Source organism: Rhinolophus sinicus, linkage group LG05, assembly GCF_036562045.2.
Source record: "Rhinolophus sinicus isolate RSC01 linkage group LG05, ASM3656204v1, whole genome shotgun sequence".
Classification (NCBI taxonomy): Eukaryota; Metazoa; Chordata; class Mammalia; order Chiroptera; family Rhinolophidae; genus Rhinolophus; species Rhinolophus sinicus.
The window spans coordinates 24,811,823-24,829,204 of record NC_133755.1 but is presented as its reverse complement, the minus strand read 5'-3'; the positions used below and the strand labels follow the sequence as shown (position 1 = coordinate 24,829,204).

The window sequence follows — 17,382 nt, the reverse complement described above, 5'->3', positions numbered from 1 at the left end:
TTCCATCAAGGTTATTAACCATTCTCAGCATAATTGTTCAGAAACATACTCAAAATATTCTAGGCTACTGGGCAGGTGGTGGGCTGTCCCCCTAGTCGGTAAGAGGAGAAAAGGAAGCCAGTTCCTGAGTTTATTTCATGTGAAACAATCCATATGGCTTTGGGACTGACTAAAGGAATGTCAGTATGTTGGCTGAAATGACAGGAAAGGATCCGACTATAATCCCAAGGGAAAGATGTACTCCTTTGTTTTCACTATTAATACAATTTTATTATTTTTTAAATGAAACCAATAAATATTGAACAGTATTATCCAACTATATAAACTCCAATATTTTATATATGTATCTATGTTCACAAAAATAATGATTCATTTTCTAACTGAAGAACTGAGGCCCAGAAGTTAACCAGGTTAGTGGTTCACAAGCTCTGCTGCATCTTAGAATCAAGGCCACAGTGACCAATTACATCAGAATCTCTGGAGGTGGGACCCTTGCATTATCATTTTTTAAAGTTCCCCAAGTTAAACTTGAGAACAAGTGAATTAGGTCATATAAGATCATAGACTAAAACAAGTTTGTATTACTGATTATATACAAACTAGAGCCAGTGGAGGTTAGCTTTTGCTATGTTCTCATGTAAGCTGTTTCTAATAAAAGGAAGAGGTTGATCTCTTGCTCAATGCTACTGAAAGGTGAGATGTAAAACTGTACAGTGAGGTCGTGAGTCTATTCCGACAACAGTAGTGCTCTATATTATACCTACAGCACTAGTTCTCATCCACAGGTGCTTATCAGACTTTTAAGAAATTTGAAATAAATACAAATATCCAGAAAATACCCTAGATTAGCTGAATCAAAACCACTAAAGGAGGCATCTGAGTTTGTGAACTTTTAAAAAAGTTCATAATTTTGATGCCCAACCTTGGATGGAGCTTTCTAGAAGTGTGCCACAGTATGTCTTTAATCGAATGATTAAATTATAGGGAAGCAGATTTCAGCTTAAGACAGAAAAAGAACTTTAAAATCACTTAGCGCTACCCAGAAATGGAATGGTCTGTTTTAAGGCCGTGAGCTCTGAGAAGTGTGGAAACAAGCTCTGAACCCTCATTCATTCCCTCTCAACAGAGAAGTGTCTGATCTGATGAGGGAGGTTGGGAGAAGGAAGCTAGCCTGTATGGCCCAACCCCTGGTGCATTCTCACCATGTAAGCTACCTGGTCTCAGAATGCAGTGATGGGCTGTGTCCCAGCAGGGCAGAGGTGTGCAGTTCTCTCCAACCAGGCAGATATATGAGGGAATCTGACTGGAGAACACCTCAGCCTTGCTCACTATTTCAGCTTCATTGACCAGAAAGCTGATACTTTGATCTCTCTCTGACTCCCATGTCTTATTTCTCAGTTTCTCCCGAAATGAAAAGGGGAATAAGGGAGTTACCTGTTGTTGTCCTTCAACATCAGGAGCATCACAACAGTCAGAAATTGTAATGGCCCATGTCTGTGATGATACTTGTGTTCTGAGATAGAATTCCATTATGTTTTTTTTAGAAGTCGGTGAACAATTACATTCTAAACTACAAAGTAATTCTAACATACAAAAAGAAAAAAACATATACAGCCCCTTTTTCTTTACTGGCATCAAAAATCTGGGCATTCTAACTGCTCAACTGTCTTTCTTTGCGTGGGAACAACAGCATTTTCCAAGTTTCTACTTTATTGAGAATAATCTTAGTCATGATCTGCAGAAGTTGGTCCTGGGCAATTGGAAGACAGGTCTTCTTTATCTGTAATTTATGTGAGGAAAATAAAAGATTAATACAACTTCTATGGTACACTACTCTAGAAAATTATTTCAACCTAACATGGATTTTGTAGATGTGTTTGCTACTTACTCTGCTAACCAAACCAGGAAAAGATAATAACAACAATAACCAAATATTCTTCACTCTTAAGTATAAAGTCCTTAAATTCAAGTTAATAAAGCCAACATGGGCAAATATGTGAGGAGGGAAAGTATTTGGTTCCAGAAGACATATGGCGAGTATTAAACCATTTCTTTTCTTACAATTAGAAAAACAACAAAAAATGGAGTGAATTTCAACATGCTGATTTTCAGGGTTCAGGGACAATAGTCTATACAAAAATTAGTTCTAAAAATTTAATATATTTTTTAAGTTTCTGTAGCTGGAGAAAGAATCTCTAAAAATAAAGCATGAAAAAAACAAAACCCTTAAGGGATTCAGAATTCTCTTTTGAAATAAAAGACTGAAAATTCCCTTCTACACATTCCATTTCTGAAAAGTTAAAAATACCTTTAATAAGGCCTCGATTATTTTTACATCCACTATTTCTTTAAGACATTGATCCCACATTACCATTTGAGTGGAATAAGAAATTTCCATTGTCTGTGGAAACTGTGACTTTTACAAAAAATCAAAGTTAAAACAAAGAGCACTTGTATTCATTATTTCAAAAAATGTTTAAAGTATTTTTCTTACCTTCATAGGCTGTTCCACACCAAATACAATAGAGATGTTCTTCTCTTAAATAACTGGTCAATATTTGTAACTTGTCCAGGACCTAGATACAGGACACAAGCACATTAATGGTTCACACTGAACAGAATCTTGGTTTTCTGGTCTTCTGGAACATGCTGAATTAGCCCAAGGCCAGAAATCTTCTGCTACTGACTCTCAACCATTTAGGAGAGGTGTCAAAGGCAGAACATATTAGAACGAGTCCCAGTTTGCCAGCCACCCTGGTTATTTTCATAAGTCTGCCAGACACAACAGAGCCCACTTGTTAACATTTAGAAAGTAGATTTCGGCTAGCTCTCTTAGGATCAGAATTCTTTAAAGACCACTTTCATTTTCAAAGAATATACCTCCCACCATGGGATGAGGGTGAACACCGCCTCCCTTTACCGTTAAAGTTCTGATCAGTGGTCTCCCAGTGAAGAGCAACATAGTTTTTTCAAATTGCGGAAGTCCTACAAAACTCTTATATACAAGTAACCACAGAAATGTTATTCCTTTCTTGAATAATCTCCACTTCCTTTGAATTTTGTTTTTTTGCTTTGTTTTGTTTATGGGTGGGGGAGAGACGTACTCATTACAATCACTTCCACAAATTTAATAGGAAACACAGTAGAAATGAAAATAAATTACATTTGCATCTAATCCATCAAGCTGAGGTGAGAGGGTAAACTGATGCTAAAGGGAAAAATTCATATGAAGTTTTGATTTGGGGTTAATAAAAAAGAAAATCTATAATGCAGTGGTTCTCAACAAGGGGTGACTCTTCCCCTCAGAAGACATTCAGCAATGTCTGGAGATAGTGTTGGTCATCACGAGGGGGACGTGCAACTGGCATCTGGTGGGTGGAGGCCAGGGAGGCTGCTGGGTATCTTCCAATGCGCAGAATGGCACTGCACGACAAGTACCCAGCTAACTTGTTAACAGCGCCAAGGCTGAGACACCCTGCTCAAGGAACTGGGCCAAGACGTACACTTAAATCTTCACTGTTATATTCATCTTCATCTTGTTCTTTTTCTTCCTCTTCCTCTTCCTCTTCTTCCGTCTCTTCTTCAGGCCTCAACCAGTACCAGGCCTCCCTGGGAACCTGAATATTCTGAAAATATGGAATCATTCCCAATTAAACATAGCAAACATAAGACTACCACAAGTATGTTCATGTCAAGATAAATTTCTTCTTCCAATTAAATATTTACTGAGTGTTCTTTCAAGACTAAAGTACTCTACCAGGAACTCTGGGAATGCAAAACCCAGTTAGAATATTGTCTCCAAGTTGCTGATATTCTAGTAGGGAAAATAAGCTATGGAAATAAATAACTTAATGGGTATAATATAAGACATAATAAGCTGGGAAATCTTAAGTGTCATGACATACATTCAAAATGAAGTGCTACGGAAATACAGAAAAATGAGAGATTGCTTCCAGCAGTCCATTTATGTATGAGGGAAATTTAATAAACATTGTTGAGACTTTAAATGAAGTCATTTTGAACCATCAAAATAAAAAATAAAAGCAAAATAAAAATAAAATCAAAGACAGAATTTTAAAAATCATTCAAGTCTGAAATAGATAGTCTTCTACTATGACCTTTTTAGTAAGGGACACATAAGGTAAAGAATATGGACTGAAAATAAGCTCTTCTAGTTAGTCAAATACTCTGGTGAATAGAATTTCCGCACATAGTGCCTTTAAGTAACCAATATTCAAATAAGCAGAGAACAATTAATGTAAAAATGTTATTTAACCCTTACTGGATAATTCAGACTACTCAGTTTCCTGCAGTGAATCAGTCATTATTGTATCAGTTATCACAGATCAGTAGTACATGTTAAACGAAAGCTTTAATGGGTAGAAGGCTGAATACACCAGGCTTGGAGTGTTTTGTTTTGTTTTTAAAAATATAAATACATAGCAAATCATACTGGGGCCAAAACACTTTACTACCAAAACAGAAAGCAGGTAAAAGGCTTGCCTTCTGAGTATCCAATTGTTGACAGGCTCGCTGGCTTCTTCTAAGATCTCCTTCTAGCTTCATTTCATCTTGCTTATTTTTAAGTCGCATTCTAAATGAAAGAAAAAATAGTGCATTCAAGGTCTGTACACTCTTTACCCATTTGATATGCTCAAGTGCCAGAAAACATTTTACAATACAGAAAAGATGAAAACCAAAGCAGCTCAGATATCAAAGTTTACCGAAACTCTTCTGCAGCTTTTGCTTCAGTTTGGTTTTTCATGTGACTCTTTCTTCTATAGTTTTCTAATTTTTCCTCTGCTTTCCGTTTTAATGATGCTTCATGACCAATGCCACTTTTCCCTGTTTCAAGACAATTCTAATGAGAAACGTACTGACTTTATACATCAAAACATGACAATTTAAATATATTTACAAATTAAATGCAATTCTAACTTTAGTACAATTACTCAAAATCATTTGACAAGAATGACAGGAGAAAACACTAGAGAGTTTTTTTTTAAACCCCCCCAAAATTTGAGATCATTAGTCTGATCTAATAAGATAGTAATACTATACAAATTTTTTAAATTGGGAAAATAATACCAACTGTCACATTTTCATATAAATATAAACAAATAAGATACATTCTTTTCCTCTTTAATTCATCCAAGATATAGAGAAAAACATTTAATGTATAAATCTGTCTCAGAATATTTTTAGGATATTTCAATTGCCAAAAATACCTTTGCGTGTTTAATGGTTACAACAATTTCCCCCCATATTTTATGATTTAAATTTTATTTTATACTCAACTAAAACTTACTTTTATTTTTAGTTTAAAAGGTTTAGAAGTTTAACTAAGAAACATTTGACTGAGGGCTTCCTATGATAAGCACTGTAATAGTACCATCATAAAAAAATGTATTAAGCAAATTTATGTGCTAGATCTAAGCATCAGTTATCATTACTGGCAGATAGCTCTAAAAATAGATACCTGTTTTGACTTTGAGGGGAATTGGTTCAACAATACCATCTCCTAAAAAAAAGAGAACAAAACACAAACTATGTTAGAAATTCTTCCTCAAACTACAGGTACGCATAGTACGCAACTTGACAATGTTCCCTACATACCCATTCCTGTTTCAATAATATTCAAACTGAAATCTGAACATCAATACTCTAATCAACTATCTCCTTTTGAATACCTAGTCCCCAATAAGGCTGCCCCACAGTCTCCTATGTCACCTGAAGGTAGGGTTTTAAGAAGTGGAAAACTGGTATTATGTATATCCAAGAGGGTGACAGGCTTGCTAGGTGAAGATCAAATCAATTACGATAAAGGAGAGAAGAAAAGAAGAAGAGCTTACAGAGGCTACTATATACATATGGCCTCTATATCTTAATGACAGTCTTACTTCCTAAAAAGAGAAGTGAGAATGGAGCTTCTCTAACTGGCTGGTCACTCGGGCAGCTGCCACAGGCACACAGCAAACAGGCAGAGTCCTGACATCATCTTTAATGTTGCTTTACTGTCCTTTGGCCATTGCACTTCCTAGCCCTTCTCTTGTCACCATTCCTAGCTGTTGCCTCCAGTGTAAGCTTCGTCCATCCTGGTTGTTAGTGCCTTCAAGGCTGAGCTGGGCTGATGGCACATGGCTGTCTAAAGTGGATGTGGGAAAATGAAAGTTCTCTATAACGCTTGTTAGCACATGGGAGACTGAGACACTTAAGCTGTTTTCATTTCTGTGTAGGTGGAGAAAGACGAAAGAGCCACCTCTGGTACCCATTGATAAATCACAATGTGGTGGTCAGGAACATCTGTTTCCAGATGTGACTTACCACTCTTGCCAAGGGCCTGACCACTTTTATATCCCATCTTCTGGAGCAAAGCAAACCCTTTGTTTTCACAGCCTAGTGCGTTCTTCAACCCAATGTCACGTCTTTCTTGTTCTTCTTCCTTTAGACTCTTCTGCCTGTTTTTCAAATTAGCTTCCTGCTGCTTTTCTTCTTTTCGACGGGCTTCTCGAATTTGCCTCAACATTGGCAATCCTGGTCTGACATCTTCTCTGAAGAATAAGGGAAACGGTTATTTTAGAGGAATACATGACGTTTTCTCATGACTCTGATACTTACTTACTTGACATAGTTTTTCAGTGCTACCTTCCTGATTACCGTTGTTATCATCAATATTAGAATGTTAACAGTGACTTCTGAGAATGGCTGTTTTAGTAAAAGTGAGGAAGGCTGTGTGGCCAGATTGTAGGAAACTAAAGAAAGCACAGAGTTGAAGAAACTACAAATAGCAAGTTCGGACTAAATTTCTATACGGTTGGCAATAATAAAGAGCAAAGATGAACAGTAGCTAGAAGAAACAATAAGATAAAGAAAAAGGGTAAATTTCCTTGGCAGAAGGTAATAAAAATAATCAATGGCAGAAGTAAAATGCTTAGCATTAGAAAGGAAGAGGCTCTTTGTATCTTTGTATGGACATGTAGACAGTGTTTCCATAAAGCAATACGACTAACTTTCGAACCTCACATTTAAAACCAGTGTCATTGCTTAAGAGTCTACATTGATGTCAGTACATATTATTACATGAAGTGTACAGTTACTTACTGGACATTAATGAAGGAATCAGACATATAGTCCTCTTCTTCTGCCATCTTAATTTCATATGACAAAAGTACCTACAAATCAAGTAGGATCAAGTAACAATTATGATTTTTTTAGTTTACCAAAATAGAAATAAACCTTTCTGTATCCCCCGCCATAACCTTTCTCCAGAGCTCTACTCCACATTCCAGTGCCCTTTTGACATTTTTCTGTGAGGAGCTCTCAAACTCAACGACCCAAACAACTCGTTCTCTTCCACCCCAAACCTCCTTCATCCCTTATATTTCCCAATTAATGTCACTGCTAGCTACCCATTCCTGACCTCTTATAAACCTGTCACTTCTTCCTCTATAATATTCCTCATAGGCATTTGTGTCCATACTTGTGACCAATGCTTTAGGTCAGGCGTTTCTTTCTCACCCGACAAAGGCCGTTGTACTTCCTAGCCCTTCTCTTGTCACGAACTATTACAACTGCCTCCCAATTGGTCTCATTGCCGTGGGCTTCTCCTCTTCCAATCCATCCTCTATACCCTCTCCAGAGTGCTTTTTTAAAAACACAAGTCAGGTCGTAATACTTGCCTGTTTCAAATCCTTCAATAAACTTGACCCCGTAGGCCATGGAGAACCAGTCATTTTAACACTGTAGCAAAAGTCCTTCATAATCTGACCCCTGACTCTCCTTTAGGGTCATTATTCAAAGCACACCGGCTTCTCATTGCCCTCTGAACATACCACAGATGCTTTCCTTCTTCCTAGGCCTAAGCTGCCCTCCTTCACAAAAACCTGCCCTGACCACACCAGGTCTCTCTCTACAGCTCTGTATATTCAAGCTGCCCATTTGGAACTTGATATAGTTAAAATCCTCACTCACATGGAGACATTCTTGAGGAGAGTTTCCATCCAAAATAGCTAAAATCATGTAATTGTTGGTCCGTAGAGGGATAAAAATAATTATCCAGAAATGTGCGTTTCAAACTTTATTGTGTATATGATTTGCCCCAGGATCTTCTTAAAATGCGGAGTCTGATTCTGAGCTGGAGCCTGAGCTGGCATTTCTAACAGGCTCCCTGGTGATGTTAGTGCTTCCCTTTGGGAACCCAGCCCTCTGCCCTCCATGTGGTTCTAGAGGAGGGTGGCAATCTCAGTATTCCATCCTCCCTTGGGCACAAGATGGCCAATTATAGTACCTTATGTCCCCACAGTAGGGGTGGGGATGATCCAACCAAGGCAAAGAAGAATTTCTTTCCTCACATGATATAAATATATAGATTGTGGGGAAAGAAATTCTTTTCACTGGGGTTTCTGAACTGGAGGTAGGTGAAGCTGGGCTGGGAAGGCCATCTTCTTGGCCATATGAAGAGATCCTGCTCTGCAGAATGATGCCAGACAGAGAAAATAGAGAAAAGCAATGAGTCTCCAACCCTAGTTCCCAAGACCCTGATTCCTGTAGCTCTTTCTTTGAGGAGCTGTAACTAGAAGAATGCTGTAACCTAGCATTCTTCCCAGCTACATGGGCTAATAAATTTCTTCATTAAGTAAGCTTGTTTGAGTAGGGATTCTGTCAACTGCAGCTGAGAGGCTGAACAATTACACTGGATGAGAAAAGAATTACTGTACTAGTTTTTAGTATTTTTCATGTATATCTTCCCAACTAGACTGTAAACCACAAAGACAAGTCCCTTATATTCCTGCTGCCTACCACTGTCACATCATAAATTCTTAATGCTTAGCAATTATCAGAAGTTTTTATTAATTGTAATTTTGTAATAATAAAATACATTTTTCAGTCATCATGTCTTACATTTTTTAATTCCTTGATGTAAATATATCATCAATACAGAAAACCACATAAAATGTACAGCTTAATGAATTATTGTGAGGCAAATACTTGCAACCATGTGGTAGCCTCCAAGATGGCCCCCAATGGTTCTTGCTTCTTGGTTTTCAACATCCTAGGGTAGTCTCCTTCCACAGTAAACAGGACTAACCTGTGTAATCAACAGGATATTGTGGAAATGATGGACTATGACTTGTGGTCATAAAAGACACTACAGCTCTTAGTTAAATGACTCTGAAGTTAAATTCCTCACTCTGAAGGAAGTTAGCTGTCATGTAGTGAGGACATGCAGCTCTATGGAGAGGTCCACATGGGAAGAACTGAGACTTCCTGTCCACAACCAGCACAAATTTGGGGGGTACATGAGTGTGCTACCTTGGAAATGGACCCTCTAGCACCAGTCAAGACTTCAAATCACTCAGCCTGGGCTGGCATCTTCACGACAACTTATTAAGAAAGTCTGAGCTAAGCTAAACCAGTAACAAATTTCTGACCCACAGAAACTGTGAGATAATAAATGATTGTAGTTATTTGAGCTGCTAAATTTTGGAATAATGTGTTGTACAGCAAAAGATAATGCAAACCATCACCGCTATCAGAAGATAGAACCTTGTTAGCTATTCCAGGAGCCAACCAATCGCACCCCTTCCAATCACCTCCATTTGTTTATAGTTTCATCATCCATGTGTGCATCCTGAAACACTACAGTTTAGTTTTGCTTAATTTTCTTTTCATTATAATGTAATAAATTTAAAACGTGGAAGATTATATACAGCATTTGTGGTAATTCACCCACTGTCTCTAAACCTCAGATTCTTCATTTGTGATACTAGTATGTTTACGCATAAAAATTTAGCACTTATCCAATACATCACACACCTTTATCTCATTTAATGATCATTAACAATTCTGCAAGGTAAGAATATGGTTCTGCTTTCTAGTTGGAGAAATTAAGGCTCAGTATGGCTAAATGACTTGCTCAACACCACAAAGAATCTAGGTCTCAGGGCTCTTGCTACTGCAGATAGGATTCATTATCTTTACGTGAACCACTCCAAAGTGCTAGGCAGATCTGAAGGTGGGGGTTACAGATCGTTTTTAAAGCTCCCTTTTTATGAGTACAACATACTTTAGCATCATCCATTCCCATCAAGCATAGGACAAATCTCACAAGGCGATAAGCCAGGCAGAGATGACGGCGGTTTGGCCCACACTGACAGCAGAGGAGGTGGTAAGAAGTGGTCGCATTCCGGGTGTATTTTGAAGGTACAGCTAAGAAGAGTTGCTAAGGGATTGGAGGTGATGTCAAGGATTATTCCACGGCTTTTGGTCTGAACACCTGCAACAACGGAGTTACCCGTTTTTGAGAGGCGTCAGACTGTAGGAGTAGGTTTTGTTTTGTGGCAGAGAGAGGTCAGGGAGGTGGCAACAAAAGTGCTGCTTCTGCTATACCGAGAGTCCCACTACACTTCCTAGTGGATGGGCTAAGCAGATGCACAGCAGAAAGGTGACAAGAAACGCCTGACTCAACCACTCCCCTCAGGGACCGCTGATCCCTACCCTCCCGCGACCCTCGGGCTGCAAGCCTCCCACAGACGAGAACACCCACAGTGGGGGACTGTGGGTGATGGTGTGATGGGGTAGTCACAACCAGCACACAGATCGCCGCCCTTTATCATTCCACCCGGCGTCTCCCGCGCCTTACCTGGCAGCGCTGCTCGCCCGGGGCCTGCTAGCGAAAGTGCGCGCAGCGCAGACGCTCCCCAACAAGCTCAGGACTCCTGGGCCTCTGCCTCAACCTGAGTGTAGGTGAGCAGAATCAATTGGAAACCTGTGGCAGGCGGGGCCAAGAGGACATGGTTAGTACGCTTGCGCAAGACTGTCTTCCGCGCACGCGCTCTCCCCTCGTTTCCTGCTGGCCTGAACGCGGGAGGAGGGGCATCCGGGCCCCCTGACGGCGGTGCTGGTTTCGGAGCTCTTCTGATCGGTCCCTGCCAGCCTAGGAGGTGAGGCCGCCCCCATTCGCCGCCAAAGCATGCACGTCGACGCGCATACACACCCCCGACCTCCCCGTACGTTTTCAGAGGGCTGGGGAGGAAATTCAAGATCGTAAGGGACATTTTCCCCTTTCAAGCGCTGGGCTCGATTCCGAGCCCTCGTCTCCTGGGGTTGACAGCTGGAGTGACTGCCGAGGCCTGCGACGGCCTCTTGCATTTCTCCCAGGCCCGGCGCTGCGCTGTGGTCCTTGGAGGAGTCTTGTTAATCCAGACCCGCAGCGCGCGCAGCCTGCCTTCTCCGACCGCCGGGCGTTGTCATTGAAGCTTCGGCCGCCCCCAACCCTTCCCTGCAGGAAAACACTTGGAGACTTCCAGCTGGGGTATTCGTGCTGGGACATTTGATGTATTCCTGGCCAGGTGCAGCAGGGGAGGGGTAAGGGTGCTGTGCGCCCAGAAGTGGATCAGAGAAAAGGAGGCTGGGTTGTCAGGGCTTTGATTGATCTTGCTGCTTCGGTTTTCCAGTTTATGGAATGGATTAATGACATATGTTTTACTAGACACATTTCTTCTGGAATAATGCCTTATTTGTAGTATTTATTTTAATTTTTTACCGCATTTTTTTCTTTTCTTTTTTTGTTTTTTTTGTTTTGTACCCCTGCCCTTTAAAATTCGGCCCTCAGGTTTTGCCTTAAAGAAATTATGTTAAGTTTCCTCCAAATGAGATGAGAAGTAAAGGCTGACTTTTCATTTCTTAGTGGTTGCATTCATTAAGCTCGACTTTTAACCTTAAAATAAAAATTGTAAGTATTTTTTTTTAATTTGTTGCTTTAAGGTGTGAATTTAAAACTTCAGTAATGGAGTTAGCCCACAGTTTATTGCTAAACGAAGAAGCTTTGGCTCAAATCACAGAAGCAAAGAGACCAGTTTTTATCTTTGAGTGGTTGCGATTTCTTGATAAAGTCTTGGTTGCTGCCAACAAGGTATGTTATATTTTTTCCAGTTGTGTTAACATAATCAAGAGTATTATGTGTTCATGATTTATGAGAAAACATTATATTTTGGAAAGGTCGTGGGTCACTTACAGGACTGGAGCATATTGCACTGTGATATGGATTTCTTGTCTGTCCTTTTTCTATTCTGTAGCAGTACCCAAACCTCCTTTAAATCAACCTTGTTGCCTACTTCATGTCTCTACCTGGACAGCTGAATGTGACTGGTGAAAAACATGACTCTGTGACTTTAAATTCATTATCTCCAACTTCAAGTGGTCCCTCAGTGCTGCCTAGCTATCACAATATCTTCATTTATCTCTCAGAGGAGTAAATCATAGACTTTTCTTAATTGCTGTTTCCTTCTTCCTGCATAGTCTATTTCATCCACATTGCTTGTCATTTTCTGTCGTTCTAATTAGATGCTTTCCTCAAACATCTGATGTTCTTTGGCTGTCTGCTCAAATTTTAGAATGAGGAGTAAAAAGTTTTCTGGGCAGGGTGAAGTGTGCTTCACCGTAGGATGGTCTGGTTCTTTGAGGAGCCGCCGACATTAGTATGTTAGGTTCTTGGCTCATCATTCCCCGGTAGAGACTTCTCTACTCTAGTGTCCTCAGGTATGCGACTAGCTGTCTGGGTTCTAGGAATTGTGGGAGAAGGCTGGGGACTTCAACATTCAGTATGCAAACTCTCACTTCATTCCCCTGTTTTCAGTAGTTTTCATAGCCCACAGCTGTGCCTGAGCTTCCTAAGTCCAGAATGGCGGAGTGAGATATGGGAGTCTTACAGCTTCTTAGGCTCTCAACTATTCCCTCCATTTCTAGGCACAGCTTCACTCCTCCTTAAGTTCTTAGGGCCTCAAAACAACAACAACAACAAGAAAACATGAGATTTTAGAGGGTTCTGTGTTGTAAGTTGGGTCTCTTCTCAGCTTTCCCTGTTGGGGATACCTGGCTTCCATATTTTGCATTGTTTCTTTTCCTATTTTCTTTACCCTTGTGGATTGTGCTTTTGTTGTTATTGTTGCCCTGTAGTGGGGCTTCTTTAACTGGAAGTTTCTATTTTCTCTTAATCCCCCTCCAATTGGGTGTTTGTTGTCTTCACTCCACTGAAACAGCTCTTTTTTAGTCATCAGTGATCTCAAATTGCCCAAACCAGTGGTCAGTATTCTGTCTTAATTGACCTACCAGCAGCTTTTGATATAGTTGAGTCTCTAATACTTAAAATATTTTTTGCTGTGAAATTGAAAAATACAAAAGAGTATATAAAGTTATCTGAGTTATGAAGCATAATAATATGAACGTCTGTACTCCCTGTACCCAAATTAAAAAATAGATTGCTTTCATTTCTGCTGATGCACACTTTGTGTTACGCTTCTCTTATTTGTGGCTCCCAAGCCACCATTTGCTTTTCGTTCGCCTCCTTCTTCACTAGTTACTCTTCATTGTTTTTTATTGGCTCTTTCTGAATTCTGGGCACTTTTAAAAAAAATCTATTTATTGTTATGCCTTCAGTGACATCATCTAATGTCATGATTTTTACTACCATCTAGCAGTAGTGACTCCCACATATCCAACGAGCTGACCCACCTCTTGGATATCTAAACAGCATCTCAAAATTAACATATTCAAAACCAAATTCTTGATTTCCCCCTCACAAACTTGTCCTTTCTCCAGTGTTCTCCATGTCAGGACATGACCATTTCATCCTTCTAATTGCTCAGGTCATACTCGTAAACCTTAGTGGCATTCTGGACTTCTCCCTTTTTCTCAGACTTCACATCATATTTATCAGCAAATCTCATTGGCTCTAGCCACTAAATATACCCAGAATTAAATTAGTTTTCATCATCTCCATTTTTACCACCCTTATCTGGATTATGGCAAAAGCTTCCTATGTGCTCACCCTGCTTCCATCATGTACCTTGCAGAGTATTCTTAGCTCAGTATTCAGAATGAGCCTATTAAAACATTTAGATCATGTCTCCGCTCTACTTCAAACTCTGATAATAAAACATAAAATTCTTACGATGATACATAAGACACTACACAACCTGGTCCCTTCTACCCTTCTGATTTCATCTACTGCTTCCTGTCTCTTACTCTGCTCCTGCCAAACTATTCTTGGTGTCCTCAAACACGTTACGCATGCTGCCTCCTCCAGGCCTTTGCACTGTTCTCTTTGTCTAGAATGTTCCTCTCCCAGATATTTGCATAGCTCTTGCCTTCAATTTTTTTCAGAGAGTCCTTTTCTTACTGATCTATGTAAAATAGTAACTCACACTATTCATTTTCAATTTGGTAAACTCTTGTCTCCCCTCTAGGATGTAAACTTCATGAGGGTAGAGACTTTGTCTGTTGTGTTCACCGTTGCCTAGAATATTCATGTCTAGAATAGTGTATAGCATGTAGTAAGTTCATAGTATTTCTTGAATGAATGAATGAATTTTCAGTATTGATTATGGGTAGATCTGAATATTTTTTTCTGTTGTGTAGGGCTCTTCAGAGTTTCTTTTGATTCCCTTCACTGATCTGTAACTTACTAGACTACTGACTTGGCTTTTAAAGGGGAGCCCATCTGGATTGTCCATACACGCAATATTTTACATCCTTGGACCATTGGTTTATTTCTTAGGAAGCTGATGTGGAAAAGTTGGATCTAGAGTAGTCACTTTTATTGGCAGCTAACTCTTTGGCACTGGAGGGGAATGAAGGAGAATATTTAATATAGTAAAGAATGGTTCATTTCTTATTGAACTCTTCTTTATCTTGAAAATTCCCATTTATGGTTTTGTGCCCAATGTAATCTAGATTTTAATTATTGGAGTGCCTTAACTGTTAAGTATTCCTTTTTTTTACTAAAAGACAACAAAAGTACATAGGAGAAAGAAACTGATCATATTCTTTATTTTTTTTTTATAACAGACTGATGTAAAGGAAAAACAGAAAAAACTTGTTGAACAATTAACTGGATTAATAAGTAGTTCACCTGGACCACCTACCCGAAAATTGTTAGCTAAAAATCTCGCAGCCCTTTATAGCATTGGGGATACTTTCACTGTTTTTCAAACACTTGAAAAATGTAATGACATTATCAGAAATAAAGATGACACTGCAGCCTACTTACCAACAAAATTGTGAGTACTTACTCTGAGATGCCCCTTGAAACTTCTTTTTTTTTTAGAGTAATTTACCTTAGTAAGTTATTATCTTTATAATATGCTGATTATAAAGAGCTCCAGGTAGATGGAACCTGAGGCATGCTGCTGACACTGAACACTCTAAATAGGTCTGGGGCAGGGGTTCTATTTCAGCATTTGCTCCATTGGGACTTTCAGCAAACTACAGAGAATTGGTATGATGTCAGCCATTTACAGAGCTGTCTTTTGGTAAATTTGAAGGAAGTAATATTCTTAGCTGGGATGGATAGAAAAGTAAACAATTTCTAGCCGAGGAGATTGAGGTAGGAATGGGCCAATTATAGCCCAGAGGCCAAACCCAGCCTGCTGCCTGTTTTGTAAGTGAAGTTCTAGTGGGATGTAGACATGCCTTTCCGTTTAGGTGATAGCTGCTTCTGTGCTGTAATGCCAGAGCTGTGTATCTGAGACAGAGACAATTTTGTCTGCATGTTTGCTGATCCCTACATTAAGAGATTAACCCAAGTCCTGCACATACCTGTGGTTTGGATCAAGGGCAGAAATTTTTGGAGTAAGTCTTGAGGATAATGGTTATAGGGATGGATGCATCCTGTGAAAGAGTCAAATAAGAAACACAGCAGTTACAGTACTGTGAGAGGTGCTGTGGGAGGGAAAAGAACATCTACAGAAGCTTAGCAGTGGTGGGAGTGGAGAGCAATGTCAAGGAGCTTCTCAAGGTGGCGTCAGCCAAACAAGATCAATCATCAAGGAAGGACACGTGGAAACTAGTCAAGTAAGGGGTTAAGATGGGAAGATGGATGCGATAGGCTAGGGGTTGGCAAACTGTATGAAAAGGGACAGATAGTAAATATTTTTGGCTTTGTCAGAATATAGTCCAAATATTTTTGGACTATACGTCTCTGTCACTACTTATCTCTGCCACAGACAGAGATGAGTATGACCGTATTTCTATAAAACTTTATTTACTAAACACAGGTGTTAGGCTGGATGATGGGTCAGGTTTGGTCTGTAGCCTGTAGTTTGCCAACTTCTTTTCTAGACAAAGGAAACTTCTAATTGGAAGCAGAAGTAGCTTATGTATACCTTATTTTACAGTGCTTTTCAGAAAGATGGAAAATAGTGGAGGAAACAATTGTGAGGGGAAGTTGATGAGTTCAGTTCTGTGAGTGCTGATTTTGGAGTACAAGTGGGAATCTCCAAGTGAGAGTACATCATAGGCGGTTGGAAATCCTGGTATGGATTTCAGAGATCTGAGCTAATAATGTAGTTTTGGTGAGAAGATAATGGAGATTGGGGAGTAGGCTGAACCCTCCAGTATGGATAAAGTTACCTAGGAAGAGTATACTACTCACTATTGGAGGAGAAAAGGTGCCAAGGATACAACTCAGTACCATCATTCTGGGGGCCAGGACCAGTATAATAGCTTACAGAGGAAATGTGGAAATTATTCTGGACACTGATTTTTAGGTCTGTTCCAACTGCGTAGATATATTGTGTTTAAATATTGTGTTGTTTGGGATAAATGTAGATCTCAAAAGTTTTGAAAGAGATTAGTATTATTCCTTTCCAGTTTATTTAGGGGTTTGAAGCTATGTTAATACTTTGGTGAATTAGTTCTCCATCACTTAGCCAATCCACACACGATTTTGTAGTTCTGCTTAAGTAGAATTTATTACATATTGTTCATATGTATTTTCAATGGTTTCTTGGGTTCTATTTAGGAATTTCCTAATATATTCTGGCATGTGACCTTAGTGATTCATTAGCTTTGTTATCAGCCTGGAGAGTATTTGGAAAAAGCATGGGATATAAAGTCAAAGAGGTGAAAGTTGATTCCCTGATTTTACTGTTTATTACATGTATGACAGTGAGTTACATTTATGTAATCTCCCTCAGCCTCAGAGTAACTTGCTCAGGACACAGAGCTATTAGGTGGCAGGTTCTGGTACTGAGGCACACATCTACCAGACCCCAAAGCATATGCTCTTACCTCTATGCTCTACTCTGGCCTCTAAGCTAAATTCACAGCTGTTCACTTACTTACTATTTATCTGAGTGTTGGTAGGGTGAGTTCCTCCCTCCTGAAGAGATGGGCTGCTGTTACATTTCTTCTTCTATGTATCAAATGTTTCATTAAAGCAATTTAAATTAAATTTCACAAGTGATTATTTACTATTATTTGTATATTAAGAGGCAGACACTGTGAGCAATACAAAAATGTATATGATAGATTCCCTGTTTCCGTGGTTTGCATTTCCATTTGCAGGATGAGATATAGTTACATGAAATGGTCGTCACAACA

At 39.4% G+C, this 17,382-nt stretch overlaps 2 protein-coding genes across 5 annotated transcripts in view; one reads left to right on the top strand and one right to left on the bottom strand.

Moving 5' to 3' along the window:
- Positions 1 to 244: 244 nt before the first annotated feature.
- GPATCH11 (G-patch domain containing 11) lies at positions 245 to 10,822 on the bottom strand. The gene is made up of 9 exons (XM_019742029.2): positions 10,643 to 10,822; positions 7,102 to 7,172; positions 6,325 to 6,551; positions 5,480 to 5,521; positions 4,725 to 4,845; positions 4,504 to 4,594; positions 3,504 to 3,626; positions 2,495 to 2,576; positions 245 to 1,780 (listed from the first exon to the last, which is right to left on the bottom strand). The coding sequence occupies exons 2-9, from the start codon at positions 7,146 to 7,148 to the stop codon at positions 1,725 to 1,727; spliced, it is 789 nt and encodes a 262-aa protein (XP_019597588.2). The 5' UTR covers positions 7,149 to 7,172; positions 10,643 to 10,822; the 3' UTR covers positions 245 to 1,724.
- A 25-nt stretch (positions 10,823 to 10,847) lies between these two features.
- HEATR5B (HEAT repeat containing 5B) overlaps positions 10,848 to 17,382 on the top strand; it is a 74,274-nt gene continuing 67,739 nt past the window's right edge. Inside the window, exons 1-3 of one of the 4 annotated variants that reach the window (XM_019741998.2) lie at positions 10,848 to 10,943; positions 11,767 to 11,914; positions 14,848 to 15,059. In XM_019741998.2, coding sequence (XP_019597557.2) covers positions 11,789 to 11,914; positions 14,848 to 15,059 — 338 coding nt within the window. In that variant the 5' untranslated portion in view covers positions 10,848 to 10,943; positions 11,767 to 11,788. Of the gene's footprint in view, positions 10,944 to 10,991; positions 11,010 to 11,041; positions 11,315 to 11,334; positions 11,352 to 11,766; positions 11,915 to 14,847; positions 15,060 to 17,382 lie in introns of those variants that run through there. The other 3 variants (XM_019742008.2, XM_074331895.1, XM_074331894.1) reach the window with 3 other exon arrangements.